Genomic DNA, 23228 nt, shown 5'->3' on the forward strand with positions numbered 1-23228 from the left:
CACGCTCTAATCGCTCATTATTATTAGTAATGGCGCTGCACTGACGTATTCTATGAAAACGACACGTGCGTTGTCTTGGGCGCTCGGCAACTTATGATTAGTTGACCAACAAATCTGGACGTAAAGTACTAAAGACGAATACGTACAACTACATACAAACTCCTTCGTAAGGATGTCACTACACACATTGAAACAGTAATTTGGAGGGGCGCGCCATGTTATCGTAGTTTATCTCTACACTCGTACACAATAACATAATATTACAAAATAGACAAAACAACGATACAATAACGAGTTTCTTCATATCTATTATAATTATAAAATTGGCTTTTTGGTAAAATCCATGTAGCGATCATTATAGCGAGATATCTTAACGTTATTAGTTTATACAAAAATGTGAATTTTGTATAAACGTATTATAAATTGAAAAGAAATCGAGTCAATCCATTCATGCCAAAATTACGATTTAATAAACAATCATATTATCCAAGTTAAAAAAAATTGGCATTTATTCAATACTGTGGTACAATTTTAAGTAACGTCGCAACCGATTGTACATTCAAAAATATTAATTTTTCAATGTCACATACACTACAAATAATAATGTCAAATAATCTATAATATTGTCAATATCAGAATCACTATGATCAAGATCAATTAAAATTTGTTATGTAAATCACAATTCTGTAAACAAATCTCGCCATATACATTCCAAAAACAATTCATTCATTCGTATGGAAGACGGAAAACAAACACTCATATTTATAATAATATTATTGAAGATACAATGTCAAACGCTACATATTTCTACCAGATTTGGAAGCAAACCCACGCGTGGTCGCTAGTCAATTTCTACGTACAAAGTCAATCACAAATACAAAATACATTAAAAATGCCATCAATCGGAATGTTTGAAACATGATCACTCGTTGCGTGAACTTAGCGCCGATTATTCTTAAAGCTAAAACACAATGTGAAAAAAAAACGTCATAAATTATTAACCACTAAAACAATTTCCACATTAAATAACATAAATAAATAACATTTAATAATACACTTTGTGCACTTTCATCCGCTAAATTTTAAGTAATAACTATGAACTGCCTCGTGAATACAAGTAAAGACGACAAAAGCTTTGGTTAGGGCCTTAGGGTAAGCGACTACATCTATCGTTCAGGTTTAATATGAAGAGATTCAAAGCATGAAATACGAGATTAAGCACAAATACGCCTAAAGTGTGCGCGTAAGGTCAGTGTGTGCGCATGTACATACACATACACATCTAATACCATGTCGGTTTACACAAAATATAATATAATAATTTTAAATTAAAATTACAGTCAGTTTGTCAGTAATATAGTCAATAACATTCGTCTATATTACGAAATGCCATAAAGTAAAAATGTAACACAAATAATTGTAATACAAATACAATACAAGCACACTGACCGCACCCGCACGTGAAAGATATTTACCATAATTAATTATGGTACAATTTACCACAAATGGTACATTTACCACCCGTGGTACATTTACCACACATGGTACATTTACCACTCGTGGTACATTTACCACACCTGGTACATTTACCACAACTTATTATGATAGAATTTGACGTCGAAATAGCCGCGATCCGTCAATGAAGACAGACGCCTAGAGGCCGTAGAACCGGCTGGAGACACTTCATCAGCTTCAGACTGGGAGACCCTCCTCACTTCCAAAGTGGATGGCCTTTCGTGGTTCTTATGGTTGTTCTCGTCAATATCGTTCGGTAGCGGTGCCGGTCCCGGTACCGGTATCGGTTCCGGTTCCGGTACCGGTTCGGGTATCTGAGGGAAGTGCTCGCGTTCGGAGGACGGCGTTTTGTCAGATGTAGCGCCTTCAGGTGAATCCCTGTAATGTTTTGTGTTGAAGTAAGATTGAGTTGTTTTTTGCAATATTGGAAAAATAATACAAAGTATTGATAATTTTTTGGTTTATAGTGTACACTTGGTTGTTAATAGGTATTTGATTTAATTATTTATTACATAAGAAAGAAAAAGTACTTATTAATTTTTTTTAAATGTTCCACAAGACTTAATGTTTGGTTAAAAAAAATCAAGATCATTTGGTAAATGAACAATGCACGACAAAATAATAATATTTTAGCATAAAATGGACGCTTAGCACTAACAAATTTGGAAAAGGGAATTTTAGCACAAAACATAATTGTTACAACCTTACACCGTGATAATGACATCTTTTTCATATTTTCTTTAAAAAATATTACATTGAATACTATCATTAATTTTGTTTCCAAAAGTGGAGTTAGAAATGTAACATTCTGAAGAGGAAAAAATTAAAATAGTTTTCATTACATTTATTGAAAATGAATAATGATATTAGCATTGTTTTTACATATTTAAGAACTGATTTAAAACTGAATATTACTGAATTTTGTGCATAATACATCATTCAAAACGTAGGATCATGCAACGTTTGACGAAAGGAAGTAAATATACTTAAATTTATAGAACCATATTATAAATTGTCACAAAATTTTTAATTTAAAAAACACAACATACTTTCAATAAGTTATTGAAACGTATATACTTAAAATTAGCCGCTTTAAAAATTGTAAAAATTGCCTAATAGCAAAAAAAGCTAAAAATAAATTGATAAAAATATATATCGTTACCAAAAAAACGTGATGTATAAAAATAACTAGATTTCCTTTTAAATTGCACACCGCCACCATGATAATTTTTTTATCATATATTTTTTTTATTTTGGAATATTAATAAAAACTATAATATAATAATAATAATAATCGCAAACAGAAAAAAACATAATACCTGAAATTTGTCTACTGGAAACGTAACGAAGGTAAGATTTCTCATTTACCACCAATCCCTATTGATGTAAAACAAATAAATTAGCAACTTAGAAACATAAGAAATAACATAAAATTAGCAAAACATAATTATACATTAAATTCTTTAAAAGAAACATTAAAAAGCGTGTATAAGAAATGAAATGAAAACAAGCGAGCAAAATGAAAGTTTTAACTGACAAAGTACATTTGAGACAATGATTTTTTCCTATACATGTTGTGTACATACCCAATCTTTTGGCCGCCGTGGATGACCTAAAAAAGAATCAAACTTTTGAATAAATTTAAAAATAATAATGTTGCATTCGTCGTAAGTAGCAATAATGAATTTATTAAAAAGTGTCCAGACTCTAGAGACTCGATGCTGGCTTCAATTTCACTACAATGCTAAAAATAACAGAAAAATGTGAAGATGTATAAAAAATCTGACTCAATAGATACTGAATATCCTTTAATTGATGAAGATATGTATCTTTTCGAGATTAAGTTACAACCAAACCTCACGAATGTGAAAGTTTTGCCAACTTAAGATCTTATTAAAAAGAAAGGTTGGACAACGGGAATACAGAAATGGAGTGAGAAATATGATAAAAGGGTAAAATAAAAATGACCGTAAAATAATGACCGCCTCCTTGGTACAGTGGTTGACGCGTGAGCGTAGAATCCAGGGGTCCTGGGTTCGATTCCCCGTGGAGACGAATATAAAAAAAGGCTGATCACCTACTTGTCCCTCAAGAAAATCGATCAGTGAAACAGATGTTTGCATAAAGCATCTGCCCCTTACCCCTTTAGGGGACACGGGACTTCACTCAAACACATTTATTTATTCAATTAGACTTCTTCTAGAAGCACTTTTGAAACGTCATTAGGTACATATTTTTAACATTTACCACCGATTCGGAAAGCAGTATCTACGGAGAAGAATCGGCAAGAAACTCCACTTTTTATGCTTACCGAGGCAATAGCTGAGTTAGGTTTTGGAGCGGCATAGCGGCCGATGTTCTGAGAACCGGCCACACTTGGCGTACTACGGCCAGACCTGAGAATATTAAAAATCATTGTAAAATCTATACTAATATTATAAAGCTGAAGAGTTTGTTTGATTGTTTGTTTGTTCGTTTGTTTGTTTGAACGCGCTAATCTCGGGAACTACTGGTCCAATTTAAAAAATTCTTTCGGTGTAAGAAAGCTCATTTATCGAGGAAGGTTATAGGCTATATATCATCACGCTACGACCAACAGGAGAGGAGCCACGGTGGTGACACCGCGGGGAGCAGCTACTTACATTATAGAATTTATATATAATGGTCGTGTGAAATTTATTCTCTTTTGTTTTCATTGTGCGGAGATTAAAAACAGATAATTATTATTTTAAGAATTGTTGAATTAAACATTAAGTATATTAAAGAGCAAGAAGACTTAATTATATCCTTTTGATTAAGTGATTAATAAAATAAAAAAAGATCCCATTAATGCTGTTTTGTTTTTGGTTCAGTTTTATATTTATTTTCCAACTATTGTTGTTAGGAATTATTAAATTGTCGTTATAATTTTACCAAAAAAGTTTCCACAATTTTACCCCACAAAAAAAGTCTTTGTGACTTCTTATTTCAAGTAAAAGTAAAAAAAACAAAAAGTCACAAAAAGCCCAACTATTCTCCCAAATATTTTCGACAAAAGTCTCTAAAAATTCTTACAAATTTCCACGCAAACTCACTTATTCTCCTTAACGCCCTCAAAGAACTTGGCGGTGACCGCAAAGTTGTTGGTCTGCCGAATGAGCCGCTCAGTACCAAAGTGTTTCTTCAGGAAGCTCTCGAGGCGGGACGAAGGGCCGTCTATCGCGAACTCATCGGGACGCTTGCCTTGATCCTGGAGGATACATAAAAATTATAAGATTCTTAGGGATCCGACCCAGATAAAGAAAAAAACGGCGCTTATAGGATCACTTTGTTGACTGTCTGTCTATCTGTCAAAATAATTTTAAGGAAATTCATATCAAATACTCAGGTCTACTGTCCCTTGAAGCAGTCAATAAATAAATTTTCAACGCTATAAAATGATGCAGCAGTTTATGCTAAAAAGTGTGAAAGTATTATGAAAAATGGAACACTGGTAAGTAGGTACTCAAATGAATATTGGTCACTGGTGGAATAATCCTTCGATATTTGTTGTAATTTTTTGTATTAAGTATTACAAAACATTTACATATTTAAAAAAATAGTTTTAAGATTATAAAGAGATTCCATACGGACCACAAAAGAAAACAAATATCAATGCATTTGTAAACAAAACACCTGACTACAATTGCAAAACAAACAAACATACCTATGTAATATCTATATTGTATATGTTAAATGAATACATATACTGAAAAAACAACTCAAGAAATAAAAGAAGACAACTATTGTGACATTAAAATAATATCAGTGTCCGATTTACTACCATTCTTTAATGACCCACCTCACCCCTTTGTACTTTTATGCATCCTATTCATAAGATAACTATCATAAAAGTATTCGCATCTATATCATGACGTCTTTATTATATAGTGAATTGATTTCCTTTACGCACAACAGGTGATCTTTTCAAATTCCCATCGATTACGAATAATTTTACGGACGATTGTTTTCCCGCACGCCCCCCAGGACTATGACAATCTAATTTACATACTCTAAAAGGAAAGTCGACTCAATATAACATCTATATTAAAACAAGTACCATCAGCATATGGTCGAACAGCCTCTTGCCGCACCCGTGACGCTGCCGATCCTCCAGCACGTAGAAGTCAAGGATGCAAAGCGGCTCCACCTCCCATGACTTGCAGTTGTCGTCGAAGAGGTATAGGTGTTTGTAGCCGACCTTCAGCAGGCCAATCACTTCGCCATCCCCTCTGGAAGAACAGTCATAGAAACATTAGGACACCATAATATTATACTTACATTAAGGAAATATTGGACAAATCCTGACTTTCAGTTAAGTATGCCAAACGTAACGTAAGGTAAAGTTAGTAAAAGGGATTTAAGGTTACGTTTTAAAATAATTCGCAAGTGCAAATGCATTGCATAAAAAAGGCTGGGTGGAAGTCGAAATCAGTGAGCAAATACTGTGTTGATAGTTCGTTCGCATATGCATTTTTACCTATAATATTTATTTTAATTAATGTTAACGTTTGTCTTTATGTATTGTTCTAGGTATGTTCAACGATATTTTCGGCAACTGTGAACTATTTTAAAATCTTTTGTTTAGTTCGAAAGGATATATCTCCGTAGGTGATCCCATTATCATCAAGTCAGGTTCTGATGATAGAATCTCATGGAAATCGAGGAAAAACTAACTAATTAGCAAAGTTATATTATTTTAGACGTCAATTTTAATCCACCTAACAAGCCTTCCGATTTTGTAAAGTTCTGCATACTTATGTAAGGTTAGTAACAATTGATTACGTCGTTATCTCTAACTGAAAGAAAGGTTAGGCTGAGCCAGTTCGATTCCCTAATGTGGCAAGTGAACTTGCGAATCTTAAAATATTATGTACAGTTATACTTATTTTTAAAACAAAGGAATCTTTCCTGTTATCGTAATTTGGTATTTCCAGTATTTAGTGCTTTATCCCCCGGACCCATTTAAATTTTCCACATATACCTATAGTGTTGTGATTTGTGAGAATTAAACTATGTAGGAGTTATTTGTATATTTCAAAAATGCAACGTCTTAACATTATCAAAAGTCAGTGTGTTAGAAGTAAGTCCCTCATGACATCAATATAATGGAACCGTACAAAATATGTACGAGTTCTCTAAAAATTTCAATATCGCAATCAAAATATAGTGGCACACTATTAAAGCCCCAGTCGGTCGCTAATGTATGTGTCGCCGAAAAAAACTTATAGCGCGATCTAGGATACCTTCGGCGCCATCTAGATTGCCTGATGTAACTAAACGAATGAACTCGGCCCTACGCAACCACCCTCGGGGTAACTATTCAGGCGAAGGTTTAATGCTGTTCGAGCAGCGAACAAACATTTTATTTTAAATTACTTATTATCCATAGTTACATTACATTAATGACAATTATTGAGCAATAACGTAAATGAGGTCAAGCTGCCTCAGCATTATTATCGTGCGACGGCCGAGCCGGCCGGAAAGCGCAGTTCTTCCATAGCAGCGCCCGAGTGCTAATCTATCCGCTCGAATCCGCGTAAATTATATATAATTATTAGCGATAATTAAAGTGTTCCCAGTTGTTCCATAATATCATAGCATTATTAGCAGCTTATAACGCGACCTAAATACAGTCCACATTCGATGTAATACGTAAACCGTACAAATTCGAGCCGGATTACCGTAAAAAAGTGTGCCGCGTCGCGAGTGTAAAGTGTGACGTGGAACCGGAAATCCACGTGTCCCTTCTTTCCCCGTGATATTTATTCAGCGTATTATCTTATAACTACAAGCAAGCAGCATATCATTCAACAGCAGCCAAAATTAGCATTTTAACGAGATACAAAATCCAGCATTTTCAAGCCACAAAAGAGCTTGCGTCAGCTCCACGTGTCGCCACGCGCATCGCCCCGAGCAAAGTACAGCCAGCCAGCAGCAAAACCCCCTATCAGAATATCTAGCAGCAGCATTCGAGCGGAATAGAAATTAACAGAACAGCAGAATCAGCAATTATCTATCAGCAACCAGCATATAGCAAGTAGCAACCAGAAATTATTTATCAGCGACCAGCATATATAGCAAGTAGCAATCAGCAATCCGTGAACTGCAAAAGGCATCTAGCAACTAGCATCTAGCAACCAGCAATTAGCATCTAGCATCCAGCATCTAGCAACTAGCATCTAGCAACCAGCAATTAGCATCTAGCATCCAGCATCTAGCAACTAGCATCTAGCAACCAGCAATTAGCATCTAGCACTTGGCATCTAGCCTCCAGCATCTAGCAACTAGCATTTAGCAACCAGCAATTAGCATCTAGCACTTGGCATCTAGCATCCAGCATCTAGCATATAACAATCAACTATAAGCGACCAGCAACTAGCATTTAGCATCCAGCATCTAGCGTCTAGCAATCAACAATAAGCGACCAGCAACTAGCATTTAGCATCAGGCATCTAGCATCCAGCAATCAGCATCTAGCAATCAGCATTAAGCGACCAGCAATTGGCATCGAGCATTCAGCAGTCAGCATCTAGCAATCAGCAACTATCAATTAGCATCAGACGATCAGTGACCAAAAATTAGCATATCAGCAAGCAGCAAATAGCCATCAGCAATTAGCATCAAGGAATCAACAACCAGCAACCAGCGAGACGTAAGCCAGCCGCCTACGTCACCAGCACGTGCCACCACGCGTCAACCGCCACGTCAGCCAGCAACAGCAAGCAACCTAAGGTATCCGGGGACGTAGCCACGTCGACCGTATCCGAGACAGCCAAGTAAGAATTTTCCATTTTATTTTTTATTTCTACCGTTTGATTATTTTATATTACAATGGAAGCTTTATATACGGTCCAACTAGAGATCAAAGAGAAAATAAAGAGGTTATTAGCGAATTTTAAAAAAGATAGTGCAGAGCGTAAGAGTATCGAATATTGCAGACAGCGTTTAGATATATTAGAATCTTTATGGGATGAATGCCAGAAAAATCATGAAAAGCTTTTAAAATATGAATCGACACAGCATCAATATTTTATGCGGGAAGAATTTATTAACATTCACGACATTTATATTCGAGCAAAGGAAGCGATCAGTGAAGCATATGATAATTTTTTATTACAAAAGCAAGCCCATCTAGAGCCGAAAGCGGGAGGATCCGGTTTAGAATCGCAAGCGACGCCTAGGTCTACAACATTTCAATCACGGGGGACCAACAGCAAATTAGACGATTTATCTCGAAAGCAAGAAGTCAATTTTAAAGCATTTATCAGAGCAGTAAGCAATATTGATGTGAATAATTTGGAGGAGAAGTGGGAATATGAAGACTCCCTTCGTATTCTCCACAATCGATGGACAGCGGTGGAAAATCTACATTGGGAGATAGTGGGTGAACTTGGAGAGGAAGATGAAGCGTACGAAATTAATTTTACTAAGCATGAAAAAATATATATTAATACAAAGAGAGCTATAAACTCAAAAATGTGTGCAACAAGTCATAGAGATAAATCAACTCCGCAGATGGATATACCGACATTTTCTGGCAATTATCATCAGTGGGTATCATTCAAAGACCTTTTTAATGAAGCTATACATAAAAATACATCAATATCGAACGCGCAAAAAATGCAATTTTTAAAAGCTAAAGTAAGCGGGGAAGCCGAGCGCCTTATACAGCATTTGCCTATCAGCTCCGATAATTATTTAGTTTGTTGGAACATCCTTAATCATCGATTTGATAACAAGAAGCTAATTTTTACATCGCACGTTAACATATTTCTCAATTTACCTAATATACAGCAGCAATCATACCTAGCAATCAAGAAATTACATGACGTCACATTAGAAAGCTTGCACGCTATAAAAAACCTAGGCGTAGATATAACTACTTGGGATCCGCTATTGGTACATTTATTATCGCAAAAATTAGACAGCGAAACTTATTCTGAATACGTAGAATCATTAAAAAACACTCGAGAGCTCCCTATACTACAAGAATTTTTGGATTTTCTTGAAAACAAATTTACATCGCTTGAATCATCACGAAGAAACCAAAATTCAGCAGCAGAACAAAGATATCATAGAACATCAAATCAATTATTAGCAACGAACAGACAACCTATACATATTAATTCAAATAGAATTAATATTAATAGCCAAGTAAAGAGGTCACTGACGTCAATGCACACCTCAGCGAAAAAATGCCCCTTATGCAATTTCGAACACGCGCTCACTAATTGTCCACAATTTATTAAATTATCATTTATGAATAAACTACAAACGGTTAAGCAACTACGGTTTTGCATTAATTGCATTTTCGATCACAATGGAAGTCAATGTACTTCGAATAAGCGGTGTCATGTGTGTGCTGGCGCACACCACACGTTATTACACGAATGTTTTAAGCAGCAAGCTAGCGAAAATTTTAGAAATAAAAAATTGATGAGTAGCAACTCCCAAAGACAGGTCTATTACAGTCCCAAAAATCAATCAAATATGTCTCAGCAAGATGATTCTGAAGTACTTTTAGCTACCGCATTGGTAAAGGTAACAGCTGAAGATGGCAAACAGCACATAATGCGAGCACTGATCGACCAAGGGTCTCAAATTAGCATCATAACCGAACGAGCAGCACAGCAACTGGGCTTAAAACGTCAACAAAGCAAAGGGATCGTCCTTGGTGTAGGGGGCCAAGAAAACAACTGTCGTGGAAAACTCAAGATTAATTGCCAATCTATATATAACAATTTTACCTTCAACGTCGATACATTCATTATGACTAATCTTATAAAAAATCTACCTAATAGATCGTTTGAAAAACCCGGCTGGTCGAAATGTATAGCGCACTTAAACTTAGCAGATCCAGAATTTAACAAAAGCCGAGCAGTAGATATTTTATTTGGAGCAGATATTTATTCATATATTATGTTAGATGGGATCATTCGAGGCCGCGAAATCTCACAACCACTAGCACAGCAGACGCAATTGGGATGGTTATTATGTGGAGGCAGCATAAATACCTTCCACTGCAACGTTATTTTGAATCATTTACAAGCAATTCAAGATTTTTGGAAAATAGAGGATATACAGGAGCAAAATGATATGTCAGCGAAAGATAAGCAGTGTTTAGATTATTACTTAGCAACTACAAAGCGATTAAAAAACGGACGTTATGAAGTAAGCATACCTATGGAGGATCAAGCGTTAGAAAAATTGGGATCGTCTGAAAAACTAGCGTTAGCACAATTTAAGAATTTAGAAAATAAACTTAATAAGCAGCATGAATTATCGGAGCAATACAAGCAATTTATGAGCGAATATATACAACTGGGACACATGAAACTAGCAGCATTAAATTCAGGCGTACAATGTTTTTTACCACATCATGGGGTACAGCGAGCAGCATCCAGCACCACTAAACTACGAGTCGTATTTAACGGATCAGCAAAAACCACGACAGGCTACAGCTTAAACGACGTTATGCACAAGGGACCCAATATGCAAAAGGATTTACAAAGTATCATTATCAATTGGAGACTATACCGTTACGCCTATACATCTGATATTGAAAAAATGTATCGACAAATATTAGTAAAAGAAGAAGACCAAAAACTTCAACAAATATGGTGGAGATCAAGCCCAGACCAGCCTATAAAAGCGTATCAATTAACAACTATCACTTACGGAACCAAAGCAGCACCTTTCTTAGCAATTATGACGTTGAATCAGCTAGCACAAGATGAGCAAAATAATTTCCCAAAAGCAGCAAAAAGTATTAAGGAAGAGTTTTATATGGATGACTACATCTCGGGAGCACACACAATTAGCGAAGGTCAGCAAAAAATAGCGGAGGTGAATCATGTACTTAGCGGAGCAGGTTTCTTATTGAGAAAATGGATTGCAAATGATAAGAGCCTCATTGAAAACATTACTAGCAAAGAACGAGACGAGCAATCAACATTTATGTTTAAAACGGAAAACACGCCGAAAACCTTAGGCCTACGATGGGACCCTATTAGTGACGTATTTGTATTCGACTATGATAGCGTATTATATGAAAACTCAGCAAAGCTAACGAAAAGAAAATTATTATCGGAAATGTCTAAGCTATTTGATCCATTAGGATGGTTGTCGCCGCTTACAACAAAAATTAAGATTTTATTTCAAAAAGTATGGTTACAAGCAGATCTTGAATGGCGTGATCCAGTCTCCCAAGATATAAAAAGCGAATGGATAAAAATAAAAAAGGAGCTAAATACGTTAAAATGTATTAAAATTCCCAGATGGTATAAATGTGATGAGAATAGCATAATTGAATTACATGGGTTCTGCGATGCCTCAATAAAAGCCTATGCATGCGTCATATATGCCAGAGTCGCAAAAAATAGCGCAATCTCAACTATAATAATAGCAGCAAAATCCAGATTAGTACCGAATAAAAAAGAAGTATAACGATGTAATACGTAAACCGTACAAATGCCATCCTTTTTGGTCTCACGTAAACAAATTTTTAAGGTTCAGGAATGGAAAAGCATTAACGCCATCTGCGTTAGGACTTCGTAATAAAGCTAAATAATCCTATGGAAAAGCGTTTGTGACCTTATATTTGGTTTCGTTCATTTCCATTACTTAGAATAACAAATTATAACTCCCGTTATTATAAACTGATAAACGGCATATTTTCAGTAGATGAAATTCCGAATTTCGTAAATTCAAGAAAATAGTAAGGTAAATAATAATAAAAGCTATGATTTGATGAACTTGAGTTCAAAAAGTCAGATTAATTTGTTATTTTATAAATAACTTATGATGTGAAACCTTAGAAAATCTAATAATCTCTTTACGTACCGCAGATATTTTTATAGGCTAAACTTATTGCCAATAAAAGGTATTTGCAAATCTTTGTATACCTACTAAGCGCTAAAATGTTATAGCTCAACTTTTTTACCCTTTGTCAAAACAACATAGATCTTTTGTCCTGCCTCAACAAAAATACATAGCCCATTATAGCCCATAATGGAAGCTTTTCTAATCCTGTCACTTTTCCCTTTATTATCTTAGACACATTTCAGCGTAAGTTATTTTAATCTAGACATCCATTAGCGCCTCTTGTGTACGCGACATTAGACTTTTATCCGATGATGTTTTCATAAACATTATAGGTGAAAGCAATATAGAATTACGCCTCGACAAACCTTAATGCGATGCCACAATGCTTTCTCTTTGGTACTGTTTAGAAGACCGTTATATTGCAGCGAAGGTTCCGTTTAAAAGGGTTAGCCATTGTGTTCTGTTATTAATTAATGCACCTTTTTTAAAAGACTCTGTATTGTAGGTAGGTACTACTAGCTGTGCCGCGCGGTTTCAACCTGAATCAAGTTTTCTATAGCTCATATTATGTTATTCTGGTTATAACCTACTTATACATATAATTATATAGTTTCATCCAAACTATAGATTGTCGAGAAAGAGTAACAAACATACATCCATCCTCACATCCTTTCGCATTTGTAATGTTAGATACGGTATGAGGAGATAGCATGTTGCTTAAGCCTTATCTTCTGGTAATCTATTCATTGTTTGATCAATATACGAACAAAGGTGGCTGAGAAATTAGTGTCACTATGTTATTTCTCAGGAAGTATTCATTGTTAAAAATTTGTTCATACACTTCAATATAATCATTGCTAATGGTAATGAGGCTAGGTTATATCACCGTAAAATATGCATATGATAAAGCATAACTATGCTAATAACATTTCTACCCCCGAGACATGATGTCTTAAAGCATTATTATTTCCAGGGTGTTTGAGTATTTGTATGTCTTGGGGATTACCGGTACGTCTTAGAGAAGAACTTATTCCTCATCTAGAGCTATCACTTTCCCATACTGGAAATAATACTCCTATAAAACATCACGGTAACCATGATATTAAGTCATTTCGAAACTTCAAAGTTAAATTAAGCATTAGTTACGCGAACTGAAACAACAACAAATATTGAAATATCATCAAGATTTCAGTGAAGATAATCAATGTTTACAAACATAATATGAATCTATACTAATATTATAAAGCTGAAGAGTTTGTTTGTTGTCCGATTTGAAAAATTCTTTCGGTGTTAGATAGCCCATTCATCGAGGAAGACTATACGCTAAGACCAACAGGAGCGGAGCCACGCGGGTGAAACCGCAGAGCACAGCTAGTAACAAATATAATTTCGCAATTAATGCAAATGAATATTGCACAGCAATGTCACATGGGTATGTGCCTCAGACAGGTTGATATCGGATATAGTTACGAAATATAGTCTATTTTTGTAATGCTAATTGATATGTATGAAACCATTTCCTAGTGGTATCGTATAACATTCCTACTTCACACACAAACATATTTATAAAATGTAAAGAAATATGTAATTCTGTACATGATTTCCTTTTTCAATGCAAGAATCACTTTCAAATTTCAATGCCTGAACGCTCTTGGTTAATTCAAGTAGTAGTTTAATAAATAAAATAGAATGTAAAGTTTATGAATATAATTACATTTTATTATATACATTTTTCACATATAATTATAATCATTTTATCTTAATAGAGTAATCTGACATATTTAAATCTTGCGTCACGGTCAGTAATTTAATGAGCATCGGGAAACCCCTTAATAACTTCAAAGATAGGCAGAATAATCTCTCATGTTTGAAATATATACAGTACATAATACAAGGCTTAATCAAAGTTAACAATCAATAATAAACTTTATATAAAACTAGTCGTCGAACGGCTTCATCCCTGGTACATAATATATAGCCTATATCACTAAGGGATCACGTTCATAATCAACGAGACAGAATTCTTGAAATCGGCCACTAGTCCCTGAGATTAGCTCGTTCAAACTCTTCAGCTATATATGTATTATAACTAGCCGTACTCAGCGGTTTAACCCATATTAGTCTTGGCGTATATAGCCTTCCTCGAAAAATGGACTATAACACAGAAATAATTTTTCAAATCGAACCCGTAGTACCTAAGATTCCTAAGAATAGCGAGTTCAAACGCAATCTTCAGCTCTATATAATTATTTATTACTACTAGTTGCGCTTCGCGGTTTCACCCGCGTGGCTCCGCTCCTGTTGGTCTTAGCGTAATGATATAGCCTATTATAGCCCTCCTCAATAAATGGGCTATCTAACACAGAAAGAATTTTTCAAATCGCACCAGTACTTCCTGAGATTAGCGCGTTTAAACAAACAAACAAATTCTTCAACTTAATAATATTAGTATGTATGTATAGATTAGTAGTAGCTGTATATTATGTAATACAAGAATCACCGGTAGATTGTGTACAAAAGCCGACAATCGAAGGCAAAACGCTTTCCGACGTGGAACGGTGTCAGTGACACCAATCGTACGCAAATTACCCGAGAAATCTTTTGCCTATCATTTCCTACATTATTAGAATGAGTTTTACAAAATTCTATTTTTACTCTCGACCAATGGGAGGATAAAATTGTATTGATTTATGCAAATTCCAGAAATAACATCTTCCTATACGAGTTAAATGTCTCTGCTGTAAAATTTCGACTCTGATGAAAGCCAAATTCAGAAGAAAAATATAGTGCAACCCAACTTTTAACGTTTACTACTGCCGACTAAAACACCAACCAAGTCCAAAGAGACTAGAGAAGTTATTGAATAGAATAGAATTCATTTATTCGTGGTAAAAAGAAATGAAAAATAAAAGTTCATCACGAAAAGGCGTATGGACTCATATGAAGAAAACAATGATCAAAAGGCCAATGCTTTCACCGCTGTTTTTCAGCCACGCCTGTTGTGGCCACAAATGTCTTTCGACAAAAAAATATTGATCTACATTAGAAATTAGAATCATGCTGCCTATCACAGTCGAAAAAGTAAATTGAGAATATTAAATATTAGAAATAGATTAAAATATGATTCAAACCAAATTTTCTACCTCAGAATCTCAACTTTTAGTTCCACCACCGGGCCTTAGCACGGAAAAAACTAATTCCTCACAATTTGTTCCGAACGGTGATTCCAACAATGTCTCAGCGACGTAACGCTCGTTGGTTATAGGATAAAAACGTTCAAACGTCACACTTGAGGGAATTATGGCCGGCCAGGCGGCTACATTTAGAGCATTCGAGTCTTTACTGAATAAGGAATCGAAGTAAACATTATTCCGAACAAATACGTGATTGCAGGGTGAGATAATTCCATAGCATTTGCATGTTAGATTGGAGTTACTGCTAGTATTCTTGCTTATATTCAACGAAATACCTACATGTACATACTGGGTTAAAATACCCATATAATTCTTATATGGCTGACTGAATTATCAATCTAAATGTTTATATGTATGTAGCTTCTATTCCAAAAAAAGCAATTTTATAACTCAAATAAAAAAATGCTTTCGATTGAGCTCAAATTTTATCACGAAATACTACCTATAAAGTTTTTGTTAGGGTGCAGTTAGTTCTTTATACATAATACTTATTTAGTGTTAGGGTCTAAACTGGTTGTCGAGCACCAGGTGTGACAGGCAACCGTTTTTTTTAAGAAATCATGATACCTACAGTTTTAGTATAAATAACATTAAATATAACTTATTTATAGGAAAGTTTATACAGAGAGCGCATGATTGCGTGATTTCGATTTACAAGGTACAGTGAGCATCGCAAGTTGCTTAACTTTTCCCGTGAATTTAAGTATGTACTTCAATCCCTAAATGGAAAATATTTAAATTAAATCTAGCTAATACCTCGAAACACTTTTATAGAAAATCTTTTTCATAAATTTTGTAGAAAAAAAATACCCAGACAAGGTTCTCTAGACATGATTACTTAAATCCACGAAGCAAAAACGTGAATGTACTTTAAAAGTTAAAACCCTCAACTACATACGGTATGAAAAAATACTATTATGCTACAGTTGGCACCCCTACAGGCAGGGGTGAGCTGAGAGGGGCTCAGTATTGAACGGGAAAAGTCTAGAAAGATTTGAATTAAAAATGTATACTTTATCCAGACCTACGTCTTAATAAAATTTATACTCGACGGCGCGGCGAACCTTTCTTATTTATTTATTAACTTCGAATAGGTCTATAAACATATTTTATTACAAAAACTCGTATTAAAATTTAGACATACAATATATTAGATTGTACAGTACAAAATATACGAGAAAAATTATACTTAAGTTGTATGAAAATACGAATGATTTTGTCATTATAACTGTAATCGCGTAATTAAGCGACACGACACAATTAATATGTACAGTACGCACTTTCATACTAATTTACCATTATGACGTCACTCCACTTGTCATTAGCAGTACCCCATTCATATCGCACGTTTAGGAACAACCCAAAACTAATGACTCATACAAACATAATTCTATAGTAAAATATTATTAAATTATTATCAGTGAGAGGGTTAAATCGCGATAAAAAAACGTAATTCCGTAGTAATATAGCATTCTACAGAAGAAGGCATTTTAAAATCCTAATTAATATTATAAACGAGAAAATTTGTTTGGATGTGTGTGTGTGTGTGTTTGTTACTCGTTCACGCAAATACTACTGAACCGATTACAATGAAATTTAGCACACATATAGAGGGTAACTTGGATTAACACATAGGATATCCCGGAAAATCCACGGGAACGGGAACTAGGCGGGTTTTCCTTTGAAAACGCGGGAGAAGCCGCGGGCGGAAATCTAGTTTTATATAAGTAGCAGCATTTCATTCGTAGTTTAACTATATAAACAAACAAACAAAATATTCTATAATATCATACATACCTAGTATGTAATTAATTTTCATTGACAATGAACAGTTCAAAACTCATACAAAAATATGAGCGGAAAAAGTGATTAAGATAAAATTTGCAATTTGATACACATTTATCTTAAATAAATACTGACATAAGCTTAAGTGGCTTACATTTCCACAAACATTCACCAGACGAAACATCTACCAGCTTCATTTATACATCTGATACTTTAAAAACTAACATATTTAAAAACATGTGTTCATCGTTAATTCATTACTATTATATTATACAATTCGCATAATAAAGCTAGATTTAGAACAAAACTTTAAGTAATTTCGCGTAGCAAAGCTATTCGGATTATTGCCAAGTGCCATAATATAAATAACTTATTAAACAAAAAGATACGTTTTATCTGAATACCTCGGATCATACAATTGCATTAGCGTTTATAAAATATCTGATATTTACCAAATTATTGATAAAGATTAATGTATTATGTATTTATAATTTATACCTAATTTTCCGTAACTTCGTCTGCTGTAGTTTTGAGTTTTGTGTTTTTATCTGCATACAATCAAATTCCTGCATTACATTTTTTGATATACATATCTACTTATTACATTTGACATAGTTACAGCGAACAAATCAACAGGTACTTACACGTTATATTTTACAATCTCTCAAGATTTACCAAAATCAGTGCATTATTTTTTTTGCATATGCTTAAAGTTAGATAATTTACAATAAAAATATAAACTGGAAAAATACTCTATTTTGCAACTAAAGTAAAAACTACTCACTCTTTCTCCTTTCTTTTTTTCTTTCCTTTCGCTCCCAAACCAAACGACTCAAACGTGAACGAGACAGAACGCTTATAAAATTAATCAATATCGTCTAATTTTCCAAGAAAACCTTGAAGCGTTTCCAATAAAGTGCCTCAAAAACTTCCTACGTCGTAAGATGATATTCAAGATAGTAGAACCTTCAAATCACTGATGATGGTACCATTAGCAAATTGCAAAGCTAATGACCGTATAAATCATTTTCTAATCTCTAACAGCATCTAGCAAAGACTGGCTGCCGAAATACAAAGACGCGTACCAACACTGCAATGCGGTCTTGAAAATAACTTCAAGGAATATAGAAGTATGAAGAATTTTTATTTCGTCATGAAATCTATTTATTTACTAGCAGACCCCGCAAACGTTCTGATAGGAACTCACTTAAAAATAGATCACTACGAGTCATTCCTACCGAATAGGTATGCATAAAATTTCACAAAGATTGGTCATTGGATTGGTGGTGGTCAAACAGCTGTTTGAAAAGATGGCAAAACAAACAACGTGATAAGATAATTTTATATTATGATTATGCTTTCTTCTGGTGAAAGAATTATTCAAATTGGTCCATTAGTATCGGAGCTTATTCAAAGCAAACGAACAATCTTTTCATTTATAATATTAGGTGAAAGAATTAATCAAATAGGGTAGGTCCGGTAAGCCAATTCAATGAAAATGACTTTCTTTTTACAATATAATTAGATAAGGATCAGTTTCGCATTAGTATTTTATACTTCACTAAGCATTTCGATAATTTTTTCGCATTACGATGCAGATTTATCGAATGTGTTTCACGATACGAGCCGTGACGGGTGAGAGTACTGAAGGTCAAATATCAAGCGGGCGATTCTAATTTGAATAAAATTTTAGTTATTTCAGAAAAAACTTATAATTGTTACATTTTTTTGAGATTTTGTATTCAAGTATATTTGCAACTGTAATTGCTGATTGAAGTTGAAACTTTGTGGTAAAGAAAGTAACAACGTAGTGACGTAAAGTTAAAGCCAAATACATATCTATTCTTATAGTAAAGTAGAATTAGAAATTACTACAATAAAATAAACTATACTTTGTTAAACATCTGTATATGCGAGCAAACCTGCGGTAAATAGCATGTCCGCTAATGACATACAAGTTACCCAACTTCATTATAAATCTATAATACTTTGCATTGGCTTGGAGATTAAAAAATGCGAATGTTTAATCCAATGATTTTATTTAAATAGGTTAATTATTTATACGCCCAGTGAACATAAAAGTTATTTAATTATGAGTTGAAACCCGGTAAATACAAATTAATTGAAACATACAACAGAACATTTTTTTATATTTCAATGAGCACTACACACGCGCTTAATAAAACTTTATATATGTAGTTCTGATTTGAATAAAGTCAAATAAATATTTGAGGCAATATTTTTGTATCAAAAGAATTGTTTTTATACCTCTCCTCTATCACGATATACAAGATTAAAAATTTCTCTGACATTTATAATAAAAGTGTAAGTATTATATTATAATAGTAAAATAACAAGAAAACGTATACGAATAAGCAACAACTATTCAAAAAATTATGTCTATTTGTTCCGGCTAAACCACAAAACGGCTCGACCGTGAATTTTGTCGGGACTGCAGATAGCTGATGTCACCGAGTAATTACCCAGCTCCTTTCTATAGTTAATGTCGACTAAATTTAGTTCGAAAAAAGAATAAAAATCAACCCCATTTTATATAATTTGGAACAGACAAAACCGCAGGCACCAGTTAGTCAAGTAGCTAACTTTATAAAATCCTACCTTACTAATATTATAATTATACGAAAGTTTGTGAGTGTATGTATGTCTCTCTTTTGTTTTCCTTCTTGGAAATCTATTGAACGGATTTGTAAGAAAATTTACATAGGCCAACAATAAACACAATGCCTATAAAAATAGTTGATTTTACATATTAAGTTATTTATAAACTAGGAGAATGAAGTACGTAGGGTGCATCTAAAAGTACCACATGGGCGGTGTCGCTAAATTTAGCAAGCAAAATGTCCTTTCAAGAGCATGAATAAATGTGTGGTGAAATTCTTAAGAATATAATTAGAATGTGTATGGAAAATGTATTGTTTGATAGAAAATTTATTTATTTATATGTATCAGTGAATTTGGAAGTCAATTTCAAAATAATAAAAATTGATTGAAACAGTTGATCTTGACAATTTCGTTGGTTTGTTTAATATTTGTTTGAGGAAATTATGAAAGAAACATGCCAGTGCATACCTACAAATTGTAAGAAAATATGTATATTAAATCCTTGAAATTCTTTTAAAAATGAATAAAATAAGTTAATGTTTTTAACCATGAGAAGTATCCTATAAGAGTTACCCAACTCATAAAACGATTCCAGAAATCCCTACCCAACAAAACTACAAATATTCCGCTCATTTATAATTGCAAATAAAGCCTGAAACCTTTTATATACAATTAGATTCGCAACAAGCAATATTATATACACATAAGTTTAATATTTACCCTTTAGCGAGGGCCTCCTTCATGAGGTAGAGGTTATGGTCCGAGTTCCTCAGCCTATCAGTGCTGGTGATCACTTTACTGAGCCCCTGCGCTTTTGCAGACCTCTCACCGAGGTTGTCGATGATCTTCTTCAAACATTCTTGCATTAACCTGCACAATGCATATGTGTCTATAGAAATTATTTGGAACAACTTATACATAACATTACATTTGCGTGGCAGAATCATATTATATATATAGTGATATTAGGCTGCCAATATTGGCATATTGTTTCTTTTCTTTGCAATTTAGTACATGTTATAAAGTGAAATAAATAAATACTGTGTGTAATAGTTATTTGGTTCTTGGAATTGTAAAAGAAAAGAAACAATTAGATTGAAGCAGGATTCTGGACTGTTATTAGTTTTACAGTAGCAATGACTTGTATCTATTGTATATAACTAGCGGTCCGCCCCGGCTTCGACCGTGGTACATATTTCGCAATAAAAGGTAGCCTATGTTCTTTCTCAGGGTCTAAAGATTGTCTGTGCCAAATTTCATCAAAATCGGTTGAGAGGTTTAAGTGGGACAGCGTAACAGACAGACAGACAGAGTTACTTTCGCATTTATAATATTAATAGGGATTTACAAAACTGCACTGGGATTGAATTTATTTTATTCTCTCCGCTTTATCTATGCCTATAAATGTGTTGTACTATATAATATTTAATATGGCCAGTTTCAAATACAAAATAAAGGCCACATTATCAAAATGTAGTGATTTCTATTATTTAAGAGTTCTACCTTCTCAATAGACAAATTATATTTCAAGTTCATATTGTTAGTAATGGAAAAAATATTGATTGAGATTGTTTTATATACAAAGACTTTAATTTAAATTCTAATAAAAACTTAACAGAAGTATTAGTATACAAATACTAATAGCACAAATAGATATGTGAAAGTCTATTCATTTGGATATTTATTGCTCAATCATGCAAAAACAGCTGAATGATAATTTATATTTTATCAAGAAGTGTATGCGATTATTCAATGTCCTTGCATATTTATAGCTAGCTGCACTTCGTGGTTTCACCCACGTGACGCTGCTCCTGTTGGTCTTAGCATGATGATATATAGCCTTATAAAAGGGGCTATCTAACACTGAAAGAATTTTTCAAATCAGACCAGTAGTTCCTGAGATTAGCGCGTTCAAACAAACAATCAAACCCTTCAGCTTTATAATATTAGTATAGATTTAAGTAAATTTTGTTACAGTAAAAGTTCCTTATTGAGTTTGCATTTCAAATTTCAATTGTGTTAATAAAAATGTGTAATTCACATGGTGGGTAAAACGTTGACTCTTGAATAATAAATATAATGTACTTCTAAAAATGATTTTGATTTGGCAAGAGCACAGAAAGATGCTGTGATCTGACTTGAAAATTAAGACTATCTATCAATAAAATGCATTTGCTTTCAAGGGGAAGCAAGTTTTTATATAATGTACATGTACAATTTGTTTAATCCATCAGTCCCCGGAATCACAGACACAATAGATAATCTATTGTGTCGCGTCCCGATCGGGGCGCTCGGTGGTCAATGGGTTAAGTACCTAATTGTTTGTGTACTATTCATACAATTTATTTGAGAAAGGTAATACATAGATTCTATGTACAGTATTTAAATAATAATAATTTCCAATAATTTTCATTTCCTAATCCAAACATTCTTTCAAATACCACTTTATGCAATGTATTAAATTTAAGAAGAAATGCAAATATAAAAGATAATACAGAGAAGATAGTGTAGGCTAATTAGATGAAATTTCTCTGTAGAATCATAGAAAAAAACGTAAATATGATGAATCAAACTCTACTCAGCATTTTATATGAACAGATTTGGATGGTTTGGATTAGTTGAAGGTAAAGTAACTCTAGCTTTTTAAGCAATTACTCGTAATAGTGGATCTAGCGTTTTATACCTTTACTACCATATACAATATGATTCAGAGACTAAATTTGTATACGACATTGGGGATCGTGACCAGTTGTAAAAGGACAAATCCTTGAATAACGTCATACAGTGAGTCGCTTAAATATTTAGGATATCTTATCAAAAAGACCTAAAATATAGTGTTATTGAGAACATACTTTAATATATATTACTTTTCGGAATGTGTGGGATAGACAGAATTCAAGGTGGCTTGACAAGGATTGGGCGTATGTCGATCAATACTAGAAGGAGATAAAATATTTAATATAAAATAAAATTAAGCAATAGATAAATACCTGACTGTACGCACGTCTCCTTTAAATCCAGGTGGAATAAGCGAATAATTTAATTTCGTGATTTCATCTTGTAACATATCATTCACAGGCATTGTCCACTCCATTTTTTAGCAATTATTTTCTACCAATATTTGAGGAAAACGATGTATTTATGTTATACCGAACGCGCCAAAAGTATTTTTAATTTGATAAATTTTATTTTAATTTTCTTGTACCTCCATACAGCGACGCCAATGACTAATGGAACTTGAAAGTTGAAAGCAAATTCTTGAATCGT

At 33.8% G+C, this 23228-nt stretch overlaps 1 protein-coding gene across 1 annotated transcript; it reads right to left on the reverse strand.

The window, feature by feature from the left end:
• Window positions 1–236: 236 nt before the first annotated feature.
• On the reverse strand, window positions 237–23173 carry LOC149491464 (alpha-tubulin N-acetyltransferase 1-like). The gene is made up of 7 exons (XM_089694688.1): window positions 22952–23173; window positions 20682–20831; window positions 5594–5765; window positions 4590–4744; window positions 3827–3911; window positions 3102–3127; window positions 237–1893 (listed from the first exon to the last, which is right to left on the reverse strand). The coding sequence occupies exons 1-7, from the start codon at window positions 23053–23055 to the stop codon at window positions 1587–1589; spliced, it is 999 nt and encodes a 332-aa protein (XP_089550814.1). The 5' UTR covers window positions 23056–23173; the 3' UTR covers window positions 237–1586.
• Between the last annotated feature and the right edge of the window lie 55 nt (window positions 23174–23228).

Source organism: Colias philodice, chromosome 1, assembly GCF_061535455.1.
Source record: "Colias philodice isolate Cphi_HAF_F1 chromosome 1, ilColPhil1 Martin Lab GWU primary, whole genome shotgun sequence".
Taxonomy (NCBI): Eukaryota; Metazoa; Arthropoda; class Insecta; order Lepidoptera; family Pieridae; genus Colias; species Colias philodice.